The sequence below is a fragment of the Labrus mixtus genome, chromosome 9 (genome assembly GCF_963584025.1).
Source record: "Labrus mixtus chromosome 9, fLabMix1.1, whole genome shotgun sequence".
In the NCBI taxonomy this organism is placed as follows: Eukaryota; Metazoa; Chordata; class Actinopteri; order Labriformes; family Labridae; genus Labrus; species Labrus mixtus.
This window is the reverse complement of record NC_083620.1, coordinates 20,893,348-20,916,487: the sequence shown is the minus strand read 5'-3', so window position 1 is coordinate 20,916,487 and position 23,140 is coordinate 20,893,348. Positions and strand designations below refer to the sequence as shown.

The window sequence follows — 23,140 nt, the reverse complement described above, 5'->3', positions numbered from 1 at the left end:
ATCTGATTCTTTTTTGCTGCATTGCCAGTGGCACAGTGTTGACCTAATATCAACTGTGTCTGTTTTGTTAAACACATTCAAATCAGTAGTGCTCAAGCCTATGGGACATAACACTGTTTCTCATACTGTGACACACAAATACAAAAGCTGCGTGGGTTATTCAGTTCATCCATCAAAAGATTGCGGTGAACTCAAAAGGTCCTAATGGACGCAGCAGTGCACATTTGCACTTGCATCTTTGCATTCAATGCAGCCCTTGTGTCCTTATCAGCAAGTCTTAAACAAACACACATGCTTACACTGGACTACAGTGGATGAGTTGTCAGGATTTTCATGCACTTGTGTTTTGTAACTTCTTCATGCAGTTAAATGGACTCATAATGTATCATAGGGCGCAAGCAACACGCTGACAACTAATTAACAGAGAGGTTAATCATATTTGGGTAATTATGCAGGCATGGAGTCTGATCATAAATTTAATGCAAAGATTATAAAAGTTTTAAATGAGTCATATTTTTTGTGTTATGTGTTTAGTTGCTGTGCCTGAAGTTTCATCTACATCTTTGTCATTGTTTGTCAAATCTTGTCAGGTGTTCATGTCACTTTTAAAAGCTGGTTATTAAACTATTTTTCCAGAGTCCAATACTATGTGGTATTACGGGGATGTATTCCTGCTGTCTGACCTCTAGCAAGTGAGAGGTGAACCATGGCCTCCATCCAGACCATTAGTCAGACACAATCATACAGCTTCATAGCAGATTAGTCTGCTGTATTAGGACTTAGAGCTCTATTAATGTAATCCCTCTGTTTTAGTGTGGCCCGGGTTTTAGGGGCTTACATGTGCACACCCACACACATAGACACACACGCACAGGCACACACACTTAAATACATGTATGCATGCACGGATACAAGCTGTTTGGGTTATGGAGTTCACAATCAATGGATTAAGGTGAAATTTAGACTGTAGCTTAATGGACACGACAACTGCATCCTCTAAATGTGTTTTCTCTGAACAATCGCACGCACGCACGTAAAGTGTGCAGAGTGTATATTCAGCCATGTTTATTCATCCATCACTTGTTTCTGTTGGTGTTCAGTGAGTCTTTTTTTAAAAGCACTGCTCCATACTCTGTTGTAACAGTAAATGTCTTTCTCAGGGCCGATGAGATTGAGATGGTGATGACTGACCTCGAAAGGGCAAATCAGGTAACTACTCCGCATCTTGTATATTTTGTACACAGCCAAACTGTTGTTGTTTTTAAATACAGAGAAAAGATTTGAATGCATTGACTGGAATCATTCAACTAAAAATAAAACAATGTGTTCGTTGATGCAAGTAAATTGGATTTGAATGATCTAGTGTAATGTTATATTTGTGTTCCCTGTTCAACGAATGTACTGAAAAGACCCAAACCAACATTGTCTTCACTACACTGACTGAAGCATTGTGTGTGTATTAAAAGCCTGATGTAGATTAAAAAGATGTGCAGAGTGAAATGTTCCTCTAGTATGTACAACATGGAGCCTTCACTTTATTTTGATCTGATCCCACACACTGTCCTGGATCCTTAAATAATGACTAGCACATCAAACATGAATTAATCCTCCACTGAAAATAGTCCACAAACACATATTTAATTTACTCCTGTTTAAGTAATGTTTGTTAAAAATTACATTTTTTTTAACAGCACTGTAAAACTTTGATATATATTATTTAAATATATTTTTAAATATCTCCACGTTTTCAGTTTCTTAACTATTAAGAAAAAACAAACAGACAAAGGGCTTAAGCTGGGCCCAGACTTCTGGGGTTTTAAACCGATTGATCCCTGATTCATACCGCTTGGAACTAGAGAAGAAATTTGGTCAAAGACCCTGAAAGGTTCCCATGTTTTGGTAACTTCAGGTTGTCTGCACTGATTATTTTGAACCTGTTTGGTATTAAGGTTTTAAATCTGAATGGGTATGTCAGAACTTCCTGAGCGGGAATGTAAGAGGCGACATAGTAGCCGATGTTTTCTAGCATAATACTGTTCAGTGATAATGAAACCAACACTTAAACCTAACCTCCTGCTCTCCCTGATGATTAGGCAATCATTTGCCACCACATCTCCCCTATGTTGTCTGGTCCAGGCTGCTTAAACCAGCCTGGACCAGACAAGGTGAGGTGGTGTTTTGCTCCCTCTAGCTCAATATAACTTCAATGGTATACTTTAGGATGTGATGCACCATTTGTATTTTATTTTTTCTAAAGTGAGATTAAAGAGGAATGTAAATGTATGTGTGTGATGCAGCCTGATTTTAAAGTCTGTTAAAATCTATTTTAAAAACTCCTGAAGTCTGAGGCCGGCTCAGGAGAAGCTGGGAGAGTTGTTAAGTTCTGAGAGTAAGAGCCATCCATTGCTGGTTTTGGTCTGTATTGGATCTTTTGAAATTCCTTAAGAAAGTAAAAACACTCCCAGTTCTGTTCTAAAAACAAATAATATTATCCGAACAGAATCTATGAAGTGAGGTTAATATGGACAAATAATGACTTTGTTATGAGTGTGAGTGCTGCTGCTGTTTCTTTCAAATGATTTTAACACACCTACTGTACATAGCCCATCTAGCTAAAAAAAAAAAAAGTGCCCCGCAGTGCGCCCTCTGCCCTTGTTGTAAATATTCCTGTGGTATCTGTTAATGTCATTGTTGTTAACTTTCATTAATAGCCTAAGAGTATGATTTGTGGCTAAAGGGGTAGCAAAGGCATGTAATGTTAATATTAGCCTAAAGGTTAGCATTCAGACTATAATGCCACACACACACACACACACACACACACACTATTCACACTTCTGAATTGAGGTTTACAGTGGATGACAGCATAGCCTCCAGCTCATTCACAGACTTTTTATACGCTTTTAGGAGAAAATGGAAAACAGGATTTTTCTTTTGCAGCGAGCATTCAAACTCCCACCCAGTCAATAACAACTCTCAATATGGTTGCAATTAGAAACACTGTGGATTCGGCTCCCTGTGACTCCTAATGACGGCAAGCTGGCCACTGTTGCAGATGAGTCCCTGCTGGAGTTTTGCTATAAATACAAGGCAGCGGGTATCATCTCAATTCTCAGGACTAATGTGATATTTTCAATTAAGACAAAAAAAAAAATCCACCCTCGGCCATTGTTGCGTTCTCTCTGCCCTCCACTGTTATGTAGTATTTGTTTATGCTGGAAGCGACACTGACACACGGTTGGCTGTGAGAGGAAGATGGTGTATTGGAAAACTTCCTTCCTTTAATTTGATTGCCTTTTTGATATACCACTTTCCAAACACTTGTACAGTGTAGGGAGATCAGCTTCATACTTAGAAAAAGTGACTGAGCTAGAGGAAAATGTTGAAATAATTATAACCCAAGAAATTGGTGATGAAAACAAACACATCCATGCTTTGAAAGTCTTTGTTTGATGTTATGACAGAATGAGTACATTGAAAGGAGAGAAAAGATTGTGTCCTTATTAGAGTCTTTTCTAAATGTGGTCATATTAAGTCTGTTTTCAACTGTTCTCTAGCAGGACATTGAGACAAGTTGGGGGGATTTATCTACACATTAAAAAGTACTACTGAATTGAGGCATACATTTATCATGTTTGACAATTTCAGACTCTACACAAGTTGATTTTCATTCAACATTTCCTCTTCTCCTTCCAGCGGGCAGAAGCAGCTCAGAGGGAGACGGATTCGCTGAGAGAGCAGCTGTCCTCAAGCAGCCAATCACAGCCGCTCAGCAGCCCTGCCAAGGCCGACCCCGACACGGTAACTCAAGATACTGCTTCACTGATTTATCGAATGACTTACAAAGAGGCTAAAGATCAGCTCGGTCCTTTTATTCTAAGGGAGATCAGCTGATTAACGCTTCAATCTGTGGATCACTGTGGTCACTGGTCTTAAAGGTCAGGCAGTGGAGTCGTCAATGACACGTTGATCTGTTGTCTAATGTATTGAAAAGGTTGCCAGGGTTGCACCTTGTGATTGACTTATTGATTGATAGATTGTTTGGCCCTATACAACAGACTGCAGAGGTGAGACTTTAGCCTGGGATACACGGTGGGTTTCTGACTCAAATTTGATTTTGAAGTTGGGCCAAATAGCAGCTCGATTGCACGCCTTTTCACATGCTGTGTTCAGGGGGTTGCGTGTGTCAAACACAGCCCGATCTACTGCTCCTGACCAGCTGGATGAATTTCTGGCATGTTTTACATTTTGGTTGTAGGACTGCACACACTCTCAAAGTCAGAGCAGAGCCACGCGCCGCTTCCCCAACTTCAGGTTGTTTTTTCCCTGATTGCTCCTGCAAAAACTGGCAGATAGCACCTGAAAGCACCATAGCAACAGCAGGCATGTCTGTTTGATGTGTTTCCCCGCTCCTATCCCAAAAAAGATATGAAAGAGAGAAACGTTGGCAGTACAGTGTGAGCACGTAGATCAGGACGTTGGTCGTCTGTGAAACTTGACAAGAAAGATTCACTTGTAGAATTTGAGATTACACTCCACCACGACTTTTATGCAATCATCCAATGTTTTCCAGGCCTTAGTTAGAAAGCATCTGCTTCTTTGACCCCTTGGGAAACTTTGATTGGTCAGTGCCCTACTGCTTATTGATAAACAATAATCATTACATTGATTATCTCATGTCAGGCTCCGATGTATTGATCACTGTAATGATTTATTTGACTGCAGGACTTTGTATTGGGGAGTTGTTGTAAATATTTGTATAGGTTACATTATGCTCACTACATGAAGCTGCCATTCTATTTGGCCTTCAGGAACAGGATTCAGAGGGGGCATCCCACTCAAATCTGGAGGCGGAGCTCAGGGCCAAAGAAAGGGAGACCGCCCAGCTGGTGGAGGACGTCCAGAGACTGCAGGCCAGCCTTACCAAACTCCGAGAGACCACCAGCTCTCAGATCACCCAGCTGGAGCAGCAGCTTAGCACCAAGACTGCCACTCTCAAGGTACAAAAACAGAACACACAGCTTCTTTTACTTTCTTTGTTTCTAATAAAACAATTTCTGTATTGGCTTCATTATGTATTTTGATCCCACCTGTAACTATAGTGATCCATTTACTCGCTCTGTTCTATCACCTGGAGACACATGACAAAGACAAACATCCAAAGACTGCTTTCATTATCTTATTTCTTTCATGTTATGTCATCTCTTTGTTATCGGCAGGAACTGGAGGAGAAACTGCAGAATCAAGCCGACTACGAGGAGGTGAAGAAGGAGTTGAGGTGAGGAGCATGCAAAGAGGAGAGAGCGTGATTGTGTGTGTGTGAGAGAGAGTTTGTGTGTGTGTTCTGAACATAGATCTATTTAATGCATGCCTTTGATGTCTCTAACATAGTTAAGAAAGATGCGAGTCTTCATTTAGGATGCGTAATTCAATTGAGTGCCCTCATGAAGGTGAAGCTTGTTTGTCTGTAGCTCTTCATTTTGTGTTTAACTCCTTTCCCTGAAATCCTTTCTCTGTCCTTCAGAAACTGAAATAGAAAGGCTAGCATGCTGCATGGAAGATTTGTTTCTTTTGATGGAGATTCATATAGATTGTTTTTCTGTTTTTTTCTCTCAGTATCCTCAAGTCTATGGAATTTGGCACATCTGAATCTGTGCAGGTAAAAGTCAGAGTTATAAACACACGCGACTATAAGCACTTGACATTACACATTAAGTTGCACTAAAAGATTTTGATTGAACAAAAGTCGTAGTAAACGCAGGTTTTTTTATTTTTTTAAGCCAATTCTGATTTCTCTCTGTCAGGACTCTTCCAAACCTCTGGAGGTGCTGCTGCTGGAGAGGAACCGCAGTCTTCAATCTGAGAGCGCCGCTCTGCGCATCGCCAACACCGAGCTCAGCGGTAAGTCTTCCCTAATCTCAGGTACCAGTTCAATGGGGGGGTTCATCAACACAGAATGCAAAGAGTCCAGCACTCATGGAAGCTTAGATAAAGGCTCAGCAGCAGCAGTGCATACATACCGTAAAGTGTGTATTTATATAGATTTTTCTCTTTCTCTGAGAATACTTAATCATGTATTAATGTGTTTGAAGTTTTGGATATTGTACAAAAGAAATGCCAAAAAAAAATGTCATGGTATCGGAATTGTTAATGCTTTAGCTACACACATGCAGGAAAAATATATCGGGTGTCTTTGCAAAACTCAGCAGGAGGTCAACCTGAAAAGAAACAAAGTCGCAGTACATGAAAATGAGGACACCATACTATCGGCCCTACATCAGGTCTCTTGCCCTCTGCAACAGTGTTTATGGGTTTGAAATGTCATTGCTTAAGGCTTGAATAGTTGAATAGCTTTGAATTGATTAACATTCACAGTAAGGGGAGCTTACTGTCTTACTCAATCATGTTAAATCTTAATGGTTATGCATAAGAATATTTATCTCCACCGCCTGTCAGCAAAATGGATTCCAGAAAAATAGTATCATAAAATACTGTTGTTTTTTTTCTGTTCAGCCATAGTGTTTTTTTGTTTTTTTTAAATGAGTTCTATTGTGATCATGTTATGATCCTGGATGTATTTGTGAACTAAAGACTATGATACTGCATGAAGGATGGATTAATTCAGTGTTTAGGAACCCACGGCAGCAGCACAGAAGAGGACTCACATGGTGTATTGGCTATCTAAGGACATCGTTTTACCCTGTCCAGTTACTTCCACTCTGCCTGCGAGAGAGAGAGCGAGAGAGAGAGCAACTGAGCCATGGGCCAAGCTAATCTGCCTAAGTGGCACAGTGTCAATTGTTTTGTTTGTCCTTTTTTTCTTCCAGGCTGTAGCTTACAAGAAAGGTTGAAATCACAAATGCATGGGCACTTTGTCTGGGGGGGTTGGCAAAAAAGGAAAAACAAAGTTCACTAATTTGGAAAAGACTTGATTAAGATAACTTTTGTTATTTTTTTGTCTCTCTTTTTTTGGAACCCCTTTTTTGTTGACTCCCCCATAATGCATGGTGTGTTTGACCTTTCTTGTAGGGTCAGCCAGGCGAAAAGGGACAGAGGAATCTGAACTGAAGGAGGAGACCATGCCCAGCGACCCCTCTTCCTCGCCCCCTCCTCCTCCCCCCTCTCTCCCTTCCTCCTCCCAGCTCCCTCTGTCTCGCTCTCACACGGATCCCCACAACACTGCCACCACCACCAGCAGTGAAATGCACCCTTTCACTCCTACGGGCATTGGCCAGGACTTCTACTCCCCTGTGTTCCCTCTTGTGGGGGGTAAGATGGCTTTGAACTCTCTGATACAGCGGCAGCTGCTCCAGACCTTCTACTCCAAAGCATTGCAGGAGTCATCTGGAATCCCCAGTGGGGCTCTACTGTTCACCCCATTCACCCCCACCCTCAGCTCCATCCCTACCTCCACACCTGGCTCTGGGTCTGCTGCCATCCCTCTGGCAGCCAGCAGCCCCCAGCCACCCCCAGCCAGCCCAGACATGGCTCCTGTTAACGGGAGCAGCACGGCTGGCAGCGCCCCATCCCCGTCACCCAGCCACTCCGACGCCACCACGGGAAGTATTCTGGACGGGGAGGATATGGACACAGCAGAGATTGCCCGGCAGGTGAAGGAGCAGCTGATCAAGCACAACATTGGTCAGCGTGTGTTTGGCCACTACGTGCTTGGACTCTCCCAGGGTTCAGTCAGTGAGATCCTGGCCAGACCAAAGCCGTGGAACAAGCTAACCATCCGGGGGAAGGAGCCCTTCCACAAGATGAGGCAGTTCCTCGCCGATGAGCAGAACATCCTCGCTCTGCGCAGCATCCAGGGACGGCAGCGAGGTGAGCTTGTGTATCTTTAATGTGTCTGTTCTTGTGTGAATGTGTGTGTGTGTCTTGCATGCGTGTGTGTGTGTGTGTGTGTGTGTGTGTGTGTGTGTGTGTGTGTGTAGCCCTGCACCGAGCCATTGATTAGACTGTCAATATGGACTAGCTTTTTATTTTTCTTTCTCTTTCCTAACTCCCATCCTGTGCCCCACCTGTGTGTTTTGAGTGAGTTCCCAGTCACGCACTGATCCCAAGAGCCTCCCTCAGCTATCGTTGTCAATACAGAAACCTTTCACACATCAATAGTATTGATCGGTGGGGGAACTAGGAGGTAGGCAGGGGTACTGTTAACTACGGGTGGATTCGATTAGCCTGGGCCTGTTTTTGTTAACGCATCAGGACATTTCTGATTGAAGGTGGTCTCTATGATATGAAAAAAATAAAACAGAGTCCACAAACCAAGTCCCAGACATGCAATCTGTTTTAAAAATAAGGAAGTAGTTAGTACAACCTTTTTAATAACTACTTTGAGATCATTTTTCTCTCACTAGTCTGTCTTTGTAGTAGAATAATCTTCCTGTAAGAGGTGGAGGTTTGAGTTCTACTGGAGGCACAGATGGTAAAGATCGATGCATCTATGGTACTATAATGTGCACTGGATGGAAGTGTTCACACATTCCATATATTTGCATATCATTATAGGGCACCATATAGTCTAGCTGTAAAAGAAAAGAGAAAAAAAAAAAACACACAAGTGCTGTAACATAGTGTGTGGTATATTGTTTTTAACAGAGGGCTCAGGCCAGCCCCAGCTTAGCCGAGTGTTTCAGGATGCCCCGAAGCGGAGAGCCCTCTCCAATACAGCTTCGCACACAGGTCTGTCCCCTTCACACACAGAGATTCTAGCACGTTCTGTCCGTGTGGCATGTTTGTGTTGGGGTGAACTGTATCCATGGTGTGTGTGTGTGTGTGCTTGCGTGTAATATGGGCTTTATTAATTTGCGAGCAGGAATACAGATGTACATGTGCCTTGAAGGTAACTCCACAGTTTCAGCGACTTGCGTCAAAGGAAAAGCCAGCATGTGTATTTAGAGATTTTATTGCTAGTTGTTATTCTGTGGGGAGCATTTACTGTATGAACCCTGTAGCACATGTGCATGCGTGAGCTCCAGAGGGACCAGAAAAAAATTAAGTCAATCCCTCCAGTGTAGTAAGTTGCCTTGTAGCTCAGTGTTTGGAATGTTGCTCTTTGTGCTTTGCTATGGTATCATTATTTGATGTCTTTATAAGTTCTGCTATCGTTCTCTTTAACTGCTCCCGTATTTGTTATTGCCGCTTTTAATCTGACAAGATTTTTCATCTCCTCCCATTCCCTTTTCCTTTGAATCCAGGTAACATTACAGCCCGTGTCCGTACCCCAGAGGCGGGTTCAGATGAGGCAATCAAGTCCATCTTAGAGCAGGCCAAGAGAGAGCTGCAGGTGCAGAAAGCTGGTGAGTCTTGCGCTGTTTTCACATTTGCACTCCTGAAAATTTCTAGAACATTTCGGGAAAGCCTGAATGGCCCTGAAATTTTACAAAGTTGTTATTCACATTTGTACCTCACAGGGTGAAGATGATATACTTTGTTAGTTTATGTCGCTCATGAACCTTTCTGTCCCTCCCTCTGCAGACTTGTCGCATGCCCAGCCTTCATACACAGGACTGAAAGGAGGGGGTGGAGGCGGGATAGGAGGCGGAGGGGGCAGTGGGTCAGATGAGGCCATCCGCTCTATCCTAGAGCAAGCCCGCAGAGAGATGGAGGCCCAACAGGCTGCACTGGAGCCCATACTCAAAGCCTCGTCTTCCTCTTCATCGCTATCTCAAAGAGACCTCCTTACCTCCTCACTCACCGCTCCTCTCCCCCCTTACAACCCGCTGGCACTCTCCCTCAAGAAGCCGCACAGCTCCCTCTTATCCTCGCCCTCTTCCCCGTCTCCCATCCTGGACTTCAGCTCCAGTGTGAAGCGTGAAGGCCGGGGCTCTTCAGGGATCGACATGTCTACTGACGGCGCTCTCAGGCTGGGTCGGAGCTCCGAGGGGTCAGCCCGCTCCATGAGCTCTGGAGGGGTTGGCTACTGGAGGGAGCAGTGGTGGAGTAACATGCACACAGACCCCCGCAGGGCTATAGGCAGCCAGACAGGAGAGGATAACCACAACCAGGAGGACTCCAAAGAGGTGAGGGATGCAGAAAAAAAGAGAGTGTGTGTATATTAGTGTACTTTTCCTACCTTTTTACTCCACAGCGGTTGCATGTCTGAGCCATTTCTCTGCCTGTGTGTTTCAGGGAATATTGAGTGACAGTCTGTCTCGACACAAACCGTGGAACAAGTTGAACCAGAGGAGCCGAGAGCCGTACCTCCGCATGCAGCCGTGGCTCAATGGAGACCAGGGGCAAAATGCACACATCCAGCAAGCTCCCAACCAAGGTAAACAAATCACAGACACACATGTACACACACATTAGATTCAAACAACCAGACTCCTTGGGCTAGAGCATTATTCTGAGAGCCTGATTAGAGCTAGTGGCTAGTTGTTACTGTCAGTCTGTCACTCACCCCACCCTCTGCCTCCCCCTCCCTCCTTCTCCCACCATCCCCCCATCCTCAGTGCTGTGGCAGTGTCAGCCAGCAAGCTGCTGGTTTGTCATGTCATAGGCAAGTTAGTGTTGCAGCGCCAGATGGCAGCTCCGCATATGTGTGTGTGTGTGTGTATGCGTGCGTCCGTGCATGTGTGTGTCTCTCTTTCTCTCTGGGGGTGTAAACAGCAGCTAATGTACACTGACAGCTCCTCATGACTGCTCTCTTCCAGCCTGCTGAGCTGCACAGCAGTACTACACAGACAGAGACAGGGAGATGAAGGAAAAGGAGGAGGAAGCCAAAAAAGCTTCAAACCGAAAACTTAAGCACCTTTGCTGCTTGTTTAACAGGAATTAAATTAATTGATGTTGTGTGACTGAAGTCCCTCCCAAGCACAGCAGGAAGAGGAGATGAAACTTAGTTTTCTCATGTAGTAACATGTCTTCTAACCTGTATGATCTGTCTCGCCCTGTCCCTTCTCCTCAAGCAGAGGGTACACCTAAGACATCAGCGAGCTGCAGCCCCGCTCCAGAGTCGCCCCTCAGTTCAGCCGAGGAGTCTGTCAACGGTCTAACAGGGGATCCACTCGCTTCACAGTCGTCTGGCCTCAAACCTCTGTCTGAGGATCCCTCAGGTGGGGAGTCTCAGCCTGGCACCCCGCTGCCCCTGCCTGGTCATTCGGGTCTCAGCATCCAGGAAATGGTTGCAATGTCACCTGAGCTTGATACTTACGCCATCACTAAGAAGGTTAAGGAGGTGCTGACTGATAACAATCTTGGTAAGAAACATCGGAGGTTTAGTCACTCTTTTTCTTTCCCCCACCCTGCTGCTTTTTTTTTTTTATGAATTATTCAGCCTTTGAATCAGTTCCCTGAAATGACTTTTTCATTTCCTATCTCTTGCCTAACCAGGCCAGCGTCTGTTTGGGGAGACTATCCTGGGTCTGACTCAGGGTTCTGTCTCAGACCTGCTGGCCAGGCCCAAACCCTGGCACAAGCTCAGCCTGAAGGGCAGGGAGCCCTTCGTTCGCATGCAGCTCTGGCTTCAGGACCCACACAGTGTGGAGAAACTCATGGACATGAAACGCCTGGAGAAGAAAGGTGTGTAGTGAGGGCAACATGCTAAAAAACAAACAAACTCATCAACACAAAGCAGCATGCATTCAGATAGAATGAACAAAGCTCTGAGAGAAAAGGAAACAAATATCATCATGGGTTAAGCATACATTTATTTGAATACAATCAAAAAAAACACAAGCAGCAGCCTTTGAATTGCACATTCACATCTGCACACACAAAATCCTTTGTGCAGGACAGCAGAGCATGTTGTGCAGATCACAGTCGTCTTGGTGTGATGTCAGTACCAATCAGGACCGCAGACATCACATACTGTATTAGATGTGACAGCTAGGGGACTGCCAGGGGCCTGCTTACTCACAGTCATCAGCACTCCTCTTCATCATCATCATCCTCATCATAATAATCACCAGTGTCTATAAGCTTGTAATTTTATCATTTGTTAGCCCTCAGCCCGCTCTATCACTCCCATCATCCTTTATTCCTCTATGTTTGTATGATGTGTTTAAGAATCAGCAAAGCCAAGAGGCCTCGCCCTCCTCACTGCCTCACAGTGACCCCCGACTGCCCACTTGAAGCTCTCTGAGGAGACGGGATACGCATGTTTGAATCTGCCAGTAGACACAAGCATCTAGGATCAGTTTACCCCCCGTTATATTGCAAACTAAGCACAAGGGCAAAAAACAAAACTGACCTTACACCACTGGGTTTGGGGCCTGAGCGGGTGGGGTTCAACTTCGTTTTAGATTATTGACCCCAAAGTAATGCATCCAAATAGCGATGGGGAATAGTCCTGGCCAAAAGCAGGGCCTAGAGGAAAGACACAGACCTAGTCTAGGGTAACCGTATTTGACCCCTCAACCTCATGGTACAAGCCTGCCAGGCAGCACACAACTTTCCGAGCGGTCTAACCTTGCTCTGAGGGGTTTTTCCCTGCAACACTAATATATCTGGTAGCGTGTATTGGGGTTGGGAAAATGTCAACCTCATGCAAAGCTGCCATGAGCTGTTCATTTTCAGCCACTGCTGCCCGGAGAGAACACTGCTGCTTGTTTGCTGTAAAATGGAAGAGATGCTTTTATTGTTAGAATCCCAGAGAAAGACAACAGCACCACCTAGTGGATGTAGGAAAGGGTAGCTGGATCATGTTTTTAGAATCAGGTCTGATGTATAAGATGTGAAAAAACATTAACATGGGGCAATTGTTTATCAAACATGGGACATCCACTGTGATGGACTTCTGTTGATCTAGACTCTCCTACTGACATCGTATTAAAACATTCATAGTTAAAGTCTATTTAGCCCTGAAGTTAAGCCTAGGACAGACACATGTAACTGTATAAGGTATTACAGGATCATTTGTTAGGTGCACATTAAAGAGATGAAAATACTATGATTGAAAATGTAAAGGCCATAGTCCTACGTATATGTCCATAAAATGATCCTTATATAAACTTATTTTATCAAGCCAACAGTCCAAAAATATTCCATTTATTATGGAAAAAAAAATAGAGACAACAAGCAATTGTATTCGTATTTGAGGGGCTGTCACCAGTCTTTTTGCCATCTTGGTGGTCAAAACAATTGATCATGAAAATTGGGATGAACTTTCTAGCGACTGACTATTTGAGTAATAGTTTTAAAGTCTAATCAGCTAATCAATAAAAGCCGTTAGGACTGAACTAATGGACCTCATAGAGTATTTAGCCTCTGTTTGCCACTTAAGAGATTATGAAGAAGTCCCTAGAGGTTCAGATTCATGACAAAATGATGAATTACTTACTAATATTCTACCTTATGTGTTTATCAGAAGTATATTGTCTGAGTTACTGATTTCCCCTCTTGTTTCTTTTTTTTGGTGTGGTCTCTGTTCAGCTTACATGAAGAGGCGGCTCAGCTCCCTGAGTGACAGCCATTCTGTGGACACTGGATTAGTGGGGCAAGACTACATGCAAGGCTCCCAGAGCCCGGGACAGCAGCACCTGAAGAAACCCAGGGTGGTGCTGGGCCCTGAAGAGAAGGAGGCCCTGAAGAGGGCCTACCAGCAGAAGCCCTACCCCTCCCCCAAAACCATTGAGGAGCTGGCCTCCCAGCTCAACCTGAAGACCAGTACTGTCATCAACTGGTTCCATAATTACAGGTCAGCCTTTGGAAAAGAGACTGGCTTGAATGTTGCTTCAGTTAATTATATGCAGTATCCAAATAAAAACAGTGTTTTTTTCTTATTATTTGATGTCTCATAACAATGCAGCTTAAGTGTTTTCTCTATAATCTTATATTTACACAGCTGATTTTTAATTTTTAAAGGTTTGTCTTGTAAGAGTCATGTTAATAAATGGATACTGTATGGATATTATGTCAGCCACAAAGAGTGTTGTTATTGCCCTGTCATCATTAAGGGACATGATAACACTCATACAGGGTTTTGAGATCAGTAATATTTCAAATATTTTACACTTCTGGAAGAAAATGTTTAATTCATGATTTAGACAGCGTGAATGAACTTGTGTGTCTCCACCAGGTCACGTATCCGGCGAGAGCTCTTTATAGAGGAGATCCAGGCAGCTGGAGGGATGGGGCCAGGCAGTGATGGGGGTTCCCCTTCACTCCGAGGTTCCAAATCAGGAGAGGGGGACAGCTGCGATGGGACAGAATCTGAAGGCACAGCGGAGACACGGCATGGACTGGGCATGGGCCTGGAGGATCACAGAGGAGAATGCAAAGACCCCGACATGGAGGCTGACTCTGAGGCAGGGGGCTCTAATAACTCCCCTGCCCAACTAGACTGCACCACCTCAGGCTTAGCCGGGCCAGGCTCCAGCTGTGGACAGGGTGGACTGGGTCTCTTCAGCCTCACAGAGGCGTCCTCAAGTAGCTCTGCCTCTAGTACAAACATCCCAGCCTCTGGCCCTGCCAGAAACCCCAGGGACAACAATTTGCGCAAGAAGAAAGCAGCCAATCTGAATAACATCATCCACAGGCTGGAGAAGGCTGCCAGCAAAGAGGATCCCTCAGAGTGGGAGTTCTAGCTCCCCCTGACCATCCCTTGTCCCTTTTGTCTCATAACCTCACGACCTCGAACCTTGGACCCCTCCTGCTCTGTTCCAGTTGGAGAGTGGACACAGCCAAAGTCAAGCTCAGCAGCCATTTTTATAGAAGCTTTCCCAAAAGAGGAAAGAAACAGAGTGGTTGGCAAAACCATTAAAAAGAAGATTTACTGAATACCTAGAAGAACAAAATAAGAGAACCTATGTGTCTCTCCTTTTTTTTTTAAACTGAGTTTTGTTTTTGTACTGAGAAAAGCACTTAGCCGTCCTGCTGGCCTCTGGCCCTGCTGTACCTCCCCCCTATCACCAGCCACTGGTGCACCAGACTGGTTAGTCCTGAGCTGGGGTCTGACCCACAGCTAGGGTTGAAACCTGGACTCCGAACACAGGCAAGGCCTGACACAGCAGCTGTCACAGTGATAGACACTGATAGATGATAGATAGAGACAGGAACTCTCTTACAAGAACTCTCACTTTCTTAAAGGAGATTTTTTCCGCTCTTCTTCTCACCTCCCAAGTGTCCACAAACCTCCCCTCACTCAGTGAGACGCCTCATTTTTCACACTGTAGAGTGACTGTTACAAACCCTTTGCCTTTTTCACTCACTGCGTGTGTGTGTGTGTGTGTGTTTGTGTGTTAGGGGTTGTGTCAGTGTGCACCTGTCTGTGTGTATACACACCCAAAAATGGTGTGTGTGCGTGTGTGTGCGTGTGTTCTCTCGTCAATGGCAGCACGTTTTCTTTTTTATCTCACTCCTACACTCTCAGAGGGTAGTGTTTGCCCTGCCGGCTCAGCTGCCATAGTTACTGATGTAAGAAAGATGAACTTTGACCTGTTGTGTCCCATATCCTATCCTGCTGACAGCCATGTGATGGCCAGAAGGATCTCTTAATTCCTTACAAACACACGCACTCATCTGAAGAGGAAGGACAGAAGGAAGGAACCCTCTTTTCGTCTCCTTAAACCCTTCTTTAAGGATGAAGGATGATCTCTTTTTTTTCATATTGCAATTTGGTTGCCAATAAGAGATTGCACAGTCTATTGACTCTAAAGAGTACAAAATAGGGAATTTTAGGAATCATTTGTAATTAGTACAAAATAAGAGCAGAAAATAAGAGAATAACAAGTTACTGTTTAAAAAAAATTAGAAAGGAAAAATGTTGCATTTTTGAAATACGATACGATGAATTCACGTAGTACTGTAGCTGTCTGACATGGTGATACTTTACGTGTCTCTTGTTGTTTTTAGGTTGTGAACGTCACAGCTTTTCACCCAGCACTGGACCTGCTGGGTGTGTGTGTGTGTGTGTGTGTGTGTGGGAGTCTGTGTGTCTGCACCACCAACAAAATTTTCTCTGTTGACAAACACGTCTTTTTATAAGACAAATCAGGAAGAGTGTGTGAGTGTGAGTGTGTGTGTGTTTTGTGTGCATTTGTATTTGCCTGCATGTAAGCCAGGGTCGAGGTCAATTCACTCAAATTTAAGTAGCAGATTATCAATAATGAAATGTCTGACTGAAGAAGTAGGTTTAAATGAATGAATTGCAATGTACAGATCGTGTTCATCTGTACTCTCTGTCTGTTGCCGTCAAAGTGAATTCACCCCCACCCTGATGTGAGTAGTTAAACTCTCCTCCAGTCTCTCCTGTATCCAGGGATGTAAGTCTTTTTGCATTGAATTCTACTGTATACACTACAAATTCTAAGGCATATCACCTCCTCCCTGTCCCACACAAGCCCTCAGTGCCTGTCAGCCTACTGCCTCCCCTCTGTGTGTGTGTGTGTGTGTGTGTGTGTGTGTGTGTGTGTGTGTTAGCGTGGGTGCATGTACACACACGCCTGTCAATACATGCGTGTGCACAATGTGTGTGTGTGACTGAGGAGTGTTCAGTGTTTCCAATGAGTGGGGTCATATTTCGTATCTACTTGCACACACTACTAGTGCACAACTGACACCCTTCTTTAAGCTGTTTGATGCGTTACCATTTCATTAATCTTCTCACAAAGTAGTGTAATACTATGATTTACTGTAGCTTGGTTTTATTGCTATTTTGCATTTATAGTTTGGTTTTTATTCTGCTTATTTATAGGTGCTGTATTTTTCATTTAATGTCTTATCATTTGAGTTGTCTATTTTTTAAGGGATTATACTGTTCCTGAGGGCAAGTAACATTTTTATTAGACGTATAGACTGCCGGCAGTATTGGTTAATATTTACAAAGATGTACTAGTTCTCATTTGTTTGTATATTCATGAATCCTAAAGTTTAGTGTCATTTCAATAGCTTTGAAAAATGTGTTTTGCTACAGTTCATGCTCCCGTAAGCATTAAGCTTTCACCACAACAGTTATGCTCTTGAATTGCTAGCTAGAGAATCAAAAGGACATATCAAAATCAGTGAATATATTATAGCATATCTTTTCTCCTGTTTTCTATTCTCCAATAATGTTTTTTATTTTTTGTCTCGGGCAAGCCCAACACTAACGCTCGACAGGGCATGCAGCTTTTCTTTAAGGTATAGTTCGCCCACTCGTTATGAATCACGTCATCAACAGGTCCAAGTGTGTACTCTTCGTCAAACAGGTCAAATGAAATTACCTAAACATGAGATCACATGTTAACTTGAAAGAGGTCATATCTGCCAAATTGAGATTAGAGAAGTGTACCAGCGAGCAGGAGTGCTACGCCACATTGAACAGATAGCCAGCCTATGATTATGCAGAATTTCTATTGCAGTCCATAACAAAGCACTTATTAGGATCGTTTTAAAGACGTACCTGGGACAGGGTCTGGAAACACTACAAGAGAGTACCATCCCAAGATTCTGGGAAATGTATGCCTTTTAATTAAAAAAAACAAACAAACAAGTGGTTGTGAACCAAGCACAGACTCCTATTCGCATCCTAACACTAAAAGTCAAACATAAGATAGCTGAATCCATGTCCTGCATTGTAAACTGTATTCTAATACAGCAGCCCCGTAATTCCTACTGCAGATTACTGTGTGACAAAACAGTCCATTGTCTTGTACAGCTGTAGATATTCTGAGTTAACAGCCGTTTTGGTTTCTTTTCAAAACCTCCGCAGTTGATCCTTCAGCCTGCCCTTCCCCTTATTGGTCATGTAGATATATCGGCAGCCTGTCAGACAAACTGATAACCCCATTGCACTGCGTTAAGATGCATTAGGTAAAATTGGATTTTCTAATGGATCTAATAATTGTAAAATTCTACAAACATTGGCTCTTCCTGTGGACGACTGATGTGAAACATCTGTCTTCTGCAAACACTGAGGGCTTCTTGCCTTGTGTCGGACTGCTCGGACTGGACAACCACAGTGTGTTTCATGGTGATGAATAGCTACTGTAAAGTATAAGCACTTAACCCATTACCCGTTTTATAGCCAGATCCATCAGCTCACCCGAACCATGTGAGATCATCAGATTTGTGCCTTTAACTGCCAAGCAGGGCACCAAACTAGTGATGTCATTAGATGTCGATGTTTTCACCTGATTCGGTCATAATATATATCCCACTCCTTGATCCAAATCCATTTCTCATTCTCTTAATTTTGGTACTTTGAAGTCTCAGCTCTCCGGAGAGGGTTGTGTATAATTGCTGGAGTGTGGTGAAGCGTAAAAAAAAAAAAAAAGGAACTTAAAGAAGAAAAAGTGAACTTGTGTATTCTCATGACTGACCTGTAGACATATTTTTCTGTCCGGGTCTTTTTTTTTTCCCCCAGACAGTTGTTTTCCCACAATGCATTTCTTCCATTGTACATAATCTAACTAGCAGCAAACGGCCAGAGCATTGAATGAAGGAGGAAGCATGCAGAAACAGCGTACACTGTAATAACACTGAATTTATTCATAGGGCATTTTGTATTTTTCTGTTTGTGTCAGGTTTGCTGTGACATTAATAAGTGGCACTACAGGTATTGATAATGATGTGTGCCAATTGGAATGGTTATTTGGGAAAAGAGACGTGTAAATACAGTCGATCAAGTAGCTATTGAGTCACTATTGTCACAGTATGCTTTTGTTTTGAAGGCAGGAGGAGAGAAGGGACGATTCAGGACTTTTCCATGATCCACAGATATTTTTCTACAAATTTAAATCAGATGATTCTATACACTGTTGAATAACATTGTAAAGGTGTAACAGATGCTGTATATCATATCATGTTTCTGAAGTTGTAAAGCTTTACTGTATGATCTGTTGAAGTACTGGTTGTTCATTTGACATATTAGTTGTAATGGAAGCCCGAACAGCAGCACTGGTCACCATATTCAGGAAAAAAAAAAAGAAAAAAAGAGAGAAAAACCTCAGATGTTTTTGTAATACTTTTAGAATATATCTTATGAAGTGGGTTTTTGTACGGAAACACTTTCCGAATCAGTGGTGCTGTATGCATAGCACACTCAGTAATACATACACACATTATACAGCACAATACACTCATCCTCTAAACCCCCCCCATCCCCCCTCTCACTTTGACCTGCGTGCTTTTTTGTGTGTTTTTCGCTCACCTCACATTGGCTCCAGCTAATTTTTGAGTCTTAAACCATGTCCTCTTCATGCTTCACCATACTATTTAAACTCCCAGAGACGAACTCTGGATCAATAAAACATTTCAGCGAACGCTCGCAAGACTTAAAAAAAAAAGAAAAGAAAAAAAAAGAAGAAAAAAAAAAAAGAGGAAGCAAAAAGCCAAATAGTGAAATAGTTCTCCACCTCTGTCGAAAGGTTGCTGACAGTTTCTCTGAATGTTGCTACCTTGTGTCGTCGCTTCAGTTCACCCATAGCTTAAACCACAGTGTAGTCTGACAACCAAATGACCCCGGGGGGAGAGATCCAACCCCCCCCCCACCCCCCTACACACCTCCCCCTTATGGAAAGCTTTAAGATGCTTGTTGAGGCTTTAGCGAGTACAGAGTGATTTAGACGATTTTTTTTTTCCCAACCTGTCATCAAGAACGTGGAAGTAATAATTTTCATAACTTATCCCACTGCTTTTCTTTTTTATATGTGAGTGTGTGTGTGTGCGTGTCCATGTGTGTTGTAGTACAAAAGGCTGCATGACTGTAAAGGGATGGTTAAGATGTTGTTTTTCTTTCTCAAAAGATGTTTCCCTCGCACTTCTGTCACTCCTGAGATGCTTTTTTTTCTCCTTTCGGGGTGTCCCTCCCCCTTTTGTTTCCTTATGTATCATCGTTTCTTTATCTTTCTATTTACTAAACGTATCATGTTGTTCGTTCTCAGCACTGTAAAACAGTCCCTTCTACAACATTGAAAAGCAATATCACTGTATGAAACGTTCACAATGTATTTGTTATGATTGACATTTGATTCATCATCATTATTATTCACATGCACCCTAGGTGTGATAATTGAAGTAAATCTCTTTTATACAAATACTAAAAGTGTGCCGTGGTTGTTTTTTTTTGTTTTTTTTCTTTGTAAATGTTGATGTTTGGTAAAAGAAGTATTCTCAGAGAAAGAGATGAGTTCAGTAAAACAGACTCAGAGTAAGGGGATATCTTTCTGGATGTGTTTGTCTTGTACAGCTTCCTCAGGTGAGTTATTTTGAGAAAACATAAAAAAATAAAATAAAATAAAAATCCAACGAGAGAAAAAGAAACTTCAAATTCACAGATTTTCCATTCTGTTCTCGACAGGCCGCTACGCAGACCTGCAGGTGGAGTTCTCGGCGGCGGTGAGGACCAGTGCCGAGCAGAAGGAGCTGATCCTTAAGCTGGAGCATGACCTGAGCACCATTCAGGCCATGTCCTCCCTGTCCCGCCCCGACGCAGAGGGCTCGGAGGTCAGCAACATGGAGAACATCCCCGAGCCCATCAAAGAGGCCACTGCAATGTTTGCTGGTATGTCGCTAGATTTAAAAAAAAAAAAAAAAAAAAAGTTGTCTCCAGGGGGCGCCAGATAGTCTAGTGGTTATGTTGCACACCCCATGTACAGAGGCTATAGTCCTGGGAACAGGCGGGGGACCGGGTTCAAGTCCAACTCTTTGCACTTTTCTGCATGTCATTCCCTTTTCTCTCATTCTCTATCCGCTGGCCTTACATTCTTAAAAAGAAGCCCAGAAAATAATCTTAAACTTCACACCTGAACTGAAAACTCACATTAAATTGTGTCCCATCCGCTCTATAAACACACAGACCTGTATTACTTGAATGATAACTTTCACAAAACCAACACCAGTGGACAAAAGGATTAGGAACTAGCCAGGGCCAACCAATGACGAACATAAACGAAATGTTCCTTTTAGGGAATATGACAGGCACAGCATTTGATCCTAAACATTTACTGTATGTCTCTACGTAACACATTCACATCCACATACCTGTTGTCAGTTCAATGGCAGAATTAATATTCAGCAAGTTAATCTGCAAAAACATGGAGCACATTGTCCCCACACATTAGCTCAAATATTGCTAAAACTGTAAGTGAGGCATAGATTTGCCTGACAACACCGGTTTCCTACATATATAGGAAACAGGTGACGCATTCTACCTGACATGAGAATGTTTTGTGTTCCTGTAGAAGCCCCTCCCTCATGAGAAGAAGTTTAGTGAAGAAATACATCCCGTGGTCCTGTAACAGAGAATTTAAACTCTGTGTTTGAAGGGAAATTCAAACTGGCTGCACTGGAGTGTTCTGTTTTTAAAAAGAAAGACAACATGGCGAGACAGAGGAGCTTCATTTTGTCCTTAAAAGGAGGAGGCTTCTTTTCAAAACAAATATTCAGGCTAAAGACTTTTAAAAAATTTGTACTAAACGACCATCTCAGACATGTGTCAGTCTTATCTTCTTGTTATTAATTGTATCGTACGTCTTAGACTCTGAAATTAATCTCCAAGTCTTGAAGCTTTAAGATTGCCACATTGAACATCTTTGTTCTAAAAAGATGCGAGACGACGTGAATGAGTGAGTGTCGCAGACGAAACAGTGAAGAATGTGAAGTCTGACTGCTGACGGCACAACATCTGTGATTGAACTGAGGTGAACCTGCTGAGCTGAGGCTCCACAGGAGGTGCGTCTGTGTAAATGCTGCAAACCAGCCTGATTAGAGGGATTAAAGAGCCTTATTTATTACAATTGACAATCAGGAACGATTAAAGTTTTGAGGTGTTCACTAGATTTAGACTGACACATCCTGTCTGCAAATTAAACGGATGCAAGCATCTGATTGACCCACATAATACAGTGAAATTAACCCTTTCCTTTCCCTAAATCCACAACATTTATACTTCAAAAGATTAAAGTGACAACCCTTTACTTTCTATTATCTGTTTTATGTCCAGGTTCAGGTATGAGCCTCCACCCTGAGATGCCTCAGGGCCAGATGGACTCTCTGCTCTCCATCATCTCAAGCCAAAGGGAAAGGTTTCGCTCCCGCAACCAGGAGCTGGAAACAGTGAGTCACAATTTCTTGCACGTCATATGAGCTTTTTTGTTTGCTTTGAGGGGGGGACTGATTCCTCATCCCTTTGTTTCCTCTGCAGGAGAACCGCTCCATGCAGCAGACCATGCAGGTCCTGCAGACCGAACTAGACAGCCTGCGAGCAGATAACATCAAACTCTACGAGAAAATCAAATTCCTGCAGAGCTACCCTGGCAGAGTGCGTCAGTGTGTGAGAGTGTGTGAATGAATGAATGAGCTCTGTGTGTATGACTTTCACAAAGATTCGGTGGAGTCTAAAACCTGAAACATCTGTTTGTTTCCTCTGTGCTGTAGGCTGGAGGGAGTGATGACACTGTGATGCGCTACTCCTCGCAGTATGAGGAGAGACTGGATCCATTTGCGTCCTTCAGCAAGAAGGTAGAAGACACTCACTGATTTAAAAAAAAAAATTCTCTGAATCAAGCTGCAAGCTCCTTTTAAACAGACTTCCAGCACAGCTACTCTACAGCCTGATCTAGTGTCAGTCTTACAGAATCACAAGTTAGTATTCATAGATTTTAAAATTGGCATGGACAGAAAACAGCCATCCAGAAGTAATTCATAATGTTTAGACCATTTTAGACCAGGCGGCAACATACCAAACCTGACAAACATCTAGTTTTACTGTTGTCCTTTTGATTTTTAACCACTGTAACGTATGAATGCATGATGATGGCACACAAGCCACGTTTCCTGCTTATTTCTGGAGCTCTGCTAAAAGTCATTCTGGGAAATGTAGGAGCTAAATTTGAGATTGACCAGGCAAGTCCAGGAAAGTTACATCTTCTACAGAGAATCCTCAAAATAACCGAATGAATACACTGAGCACACAAGACTGGCGTTATGTTTAATGCTAAGAAAAAGTCTGTCATGAAAAATGATCCTGAAAGTGTTTGACTAAGACGGTGCTTTTTGTTTGTAGGAGCGTCAACGCCGATACCAAAGCCTGAGTCCCTGGGATAAAGCCACTCTGAGCTTGGTAATGGACACACACACACACACACACACACACACACACACACACACACACACACACACACACACATAAATTGACACTTTCAACTTCTCTCAGATTCATATCTTGAAATGTGAGATAAACTAACAGCTACAGCTAACCAAGACATCCTCC

At 43.1% G+C, this 23,140-nt stretch overlaps 1 protein-coding gene across 3 annotated transcripts in view; it reads left to right on the top strand.

Annotated features, from left to right (window-relative positions):
- The window catches only part of cux1b (cut-like homeobox 1b), a 57,648-nt gene extending 37,676 nt beyond the window's left edge, over positions 1-19,972 (top strand). The window contains exons 9-23 of one of the 3 annotated variants that reach the window (XM_061046826.1): positions 1,161-1,209; positions 3,697-3,801; positions 4,812-5,000; positions 5,220-5,278; positions 5,617-5,659; positions 5,805-5,901; positions 7,030-7,827; positions 8,605-8,688; positions 9,204-9,305; positions 9,484-10,028; positions 10,138-10,279; positions 10,917-11,207; positions 11,341-11,529; positions 13,381-13,645; positions 14,027-19,972. In XM_061046826.1, the coding sequence (XP_060902809.1) occupies positions 1,161-1,209; positions 3,697-3,801; positions 4,812-5,000; positions 5,220-5,278; positions 5,617-5,659; positions 5,805-5,901; positions 7,030-7,827; positions 8,605-8,688; positions 9,204-9,305; positions 9,484-10,028; positions 10,138-10,279; positions 10,917-11,207; positions 11,341-11,529; positions 13,381-13,645; positions 14,027-14,534 (3,466 nt within the window). In that variant the 3' untranslated portion in view covers positions 14,535-19,972. The remainder of the gene's footprint in view (positions 1-1,160; positions 1,210-3,696; positions 3,802-4,811; positions 5,001-5,219; positions 5,279-5,616; positions 5,660-5,804; positions 5,902-7,029; positions 7,828-8,604; positions 8,689-9,203; positions 9,306-9,483; positions 10,029-10,137; positions 10,280-10,916; positions 11,208-11,340; positions 11,530-13,380; positions 13,646-14,026) is intronic. The other 2 variants (XM_061046827.1, XM_061046828.1) reach the window with 2 other exon arrangements.
- The last annotated feature ends 3,168 nt before the right edge of the window (positions 19,973-23,140 follow it).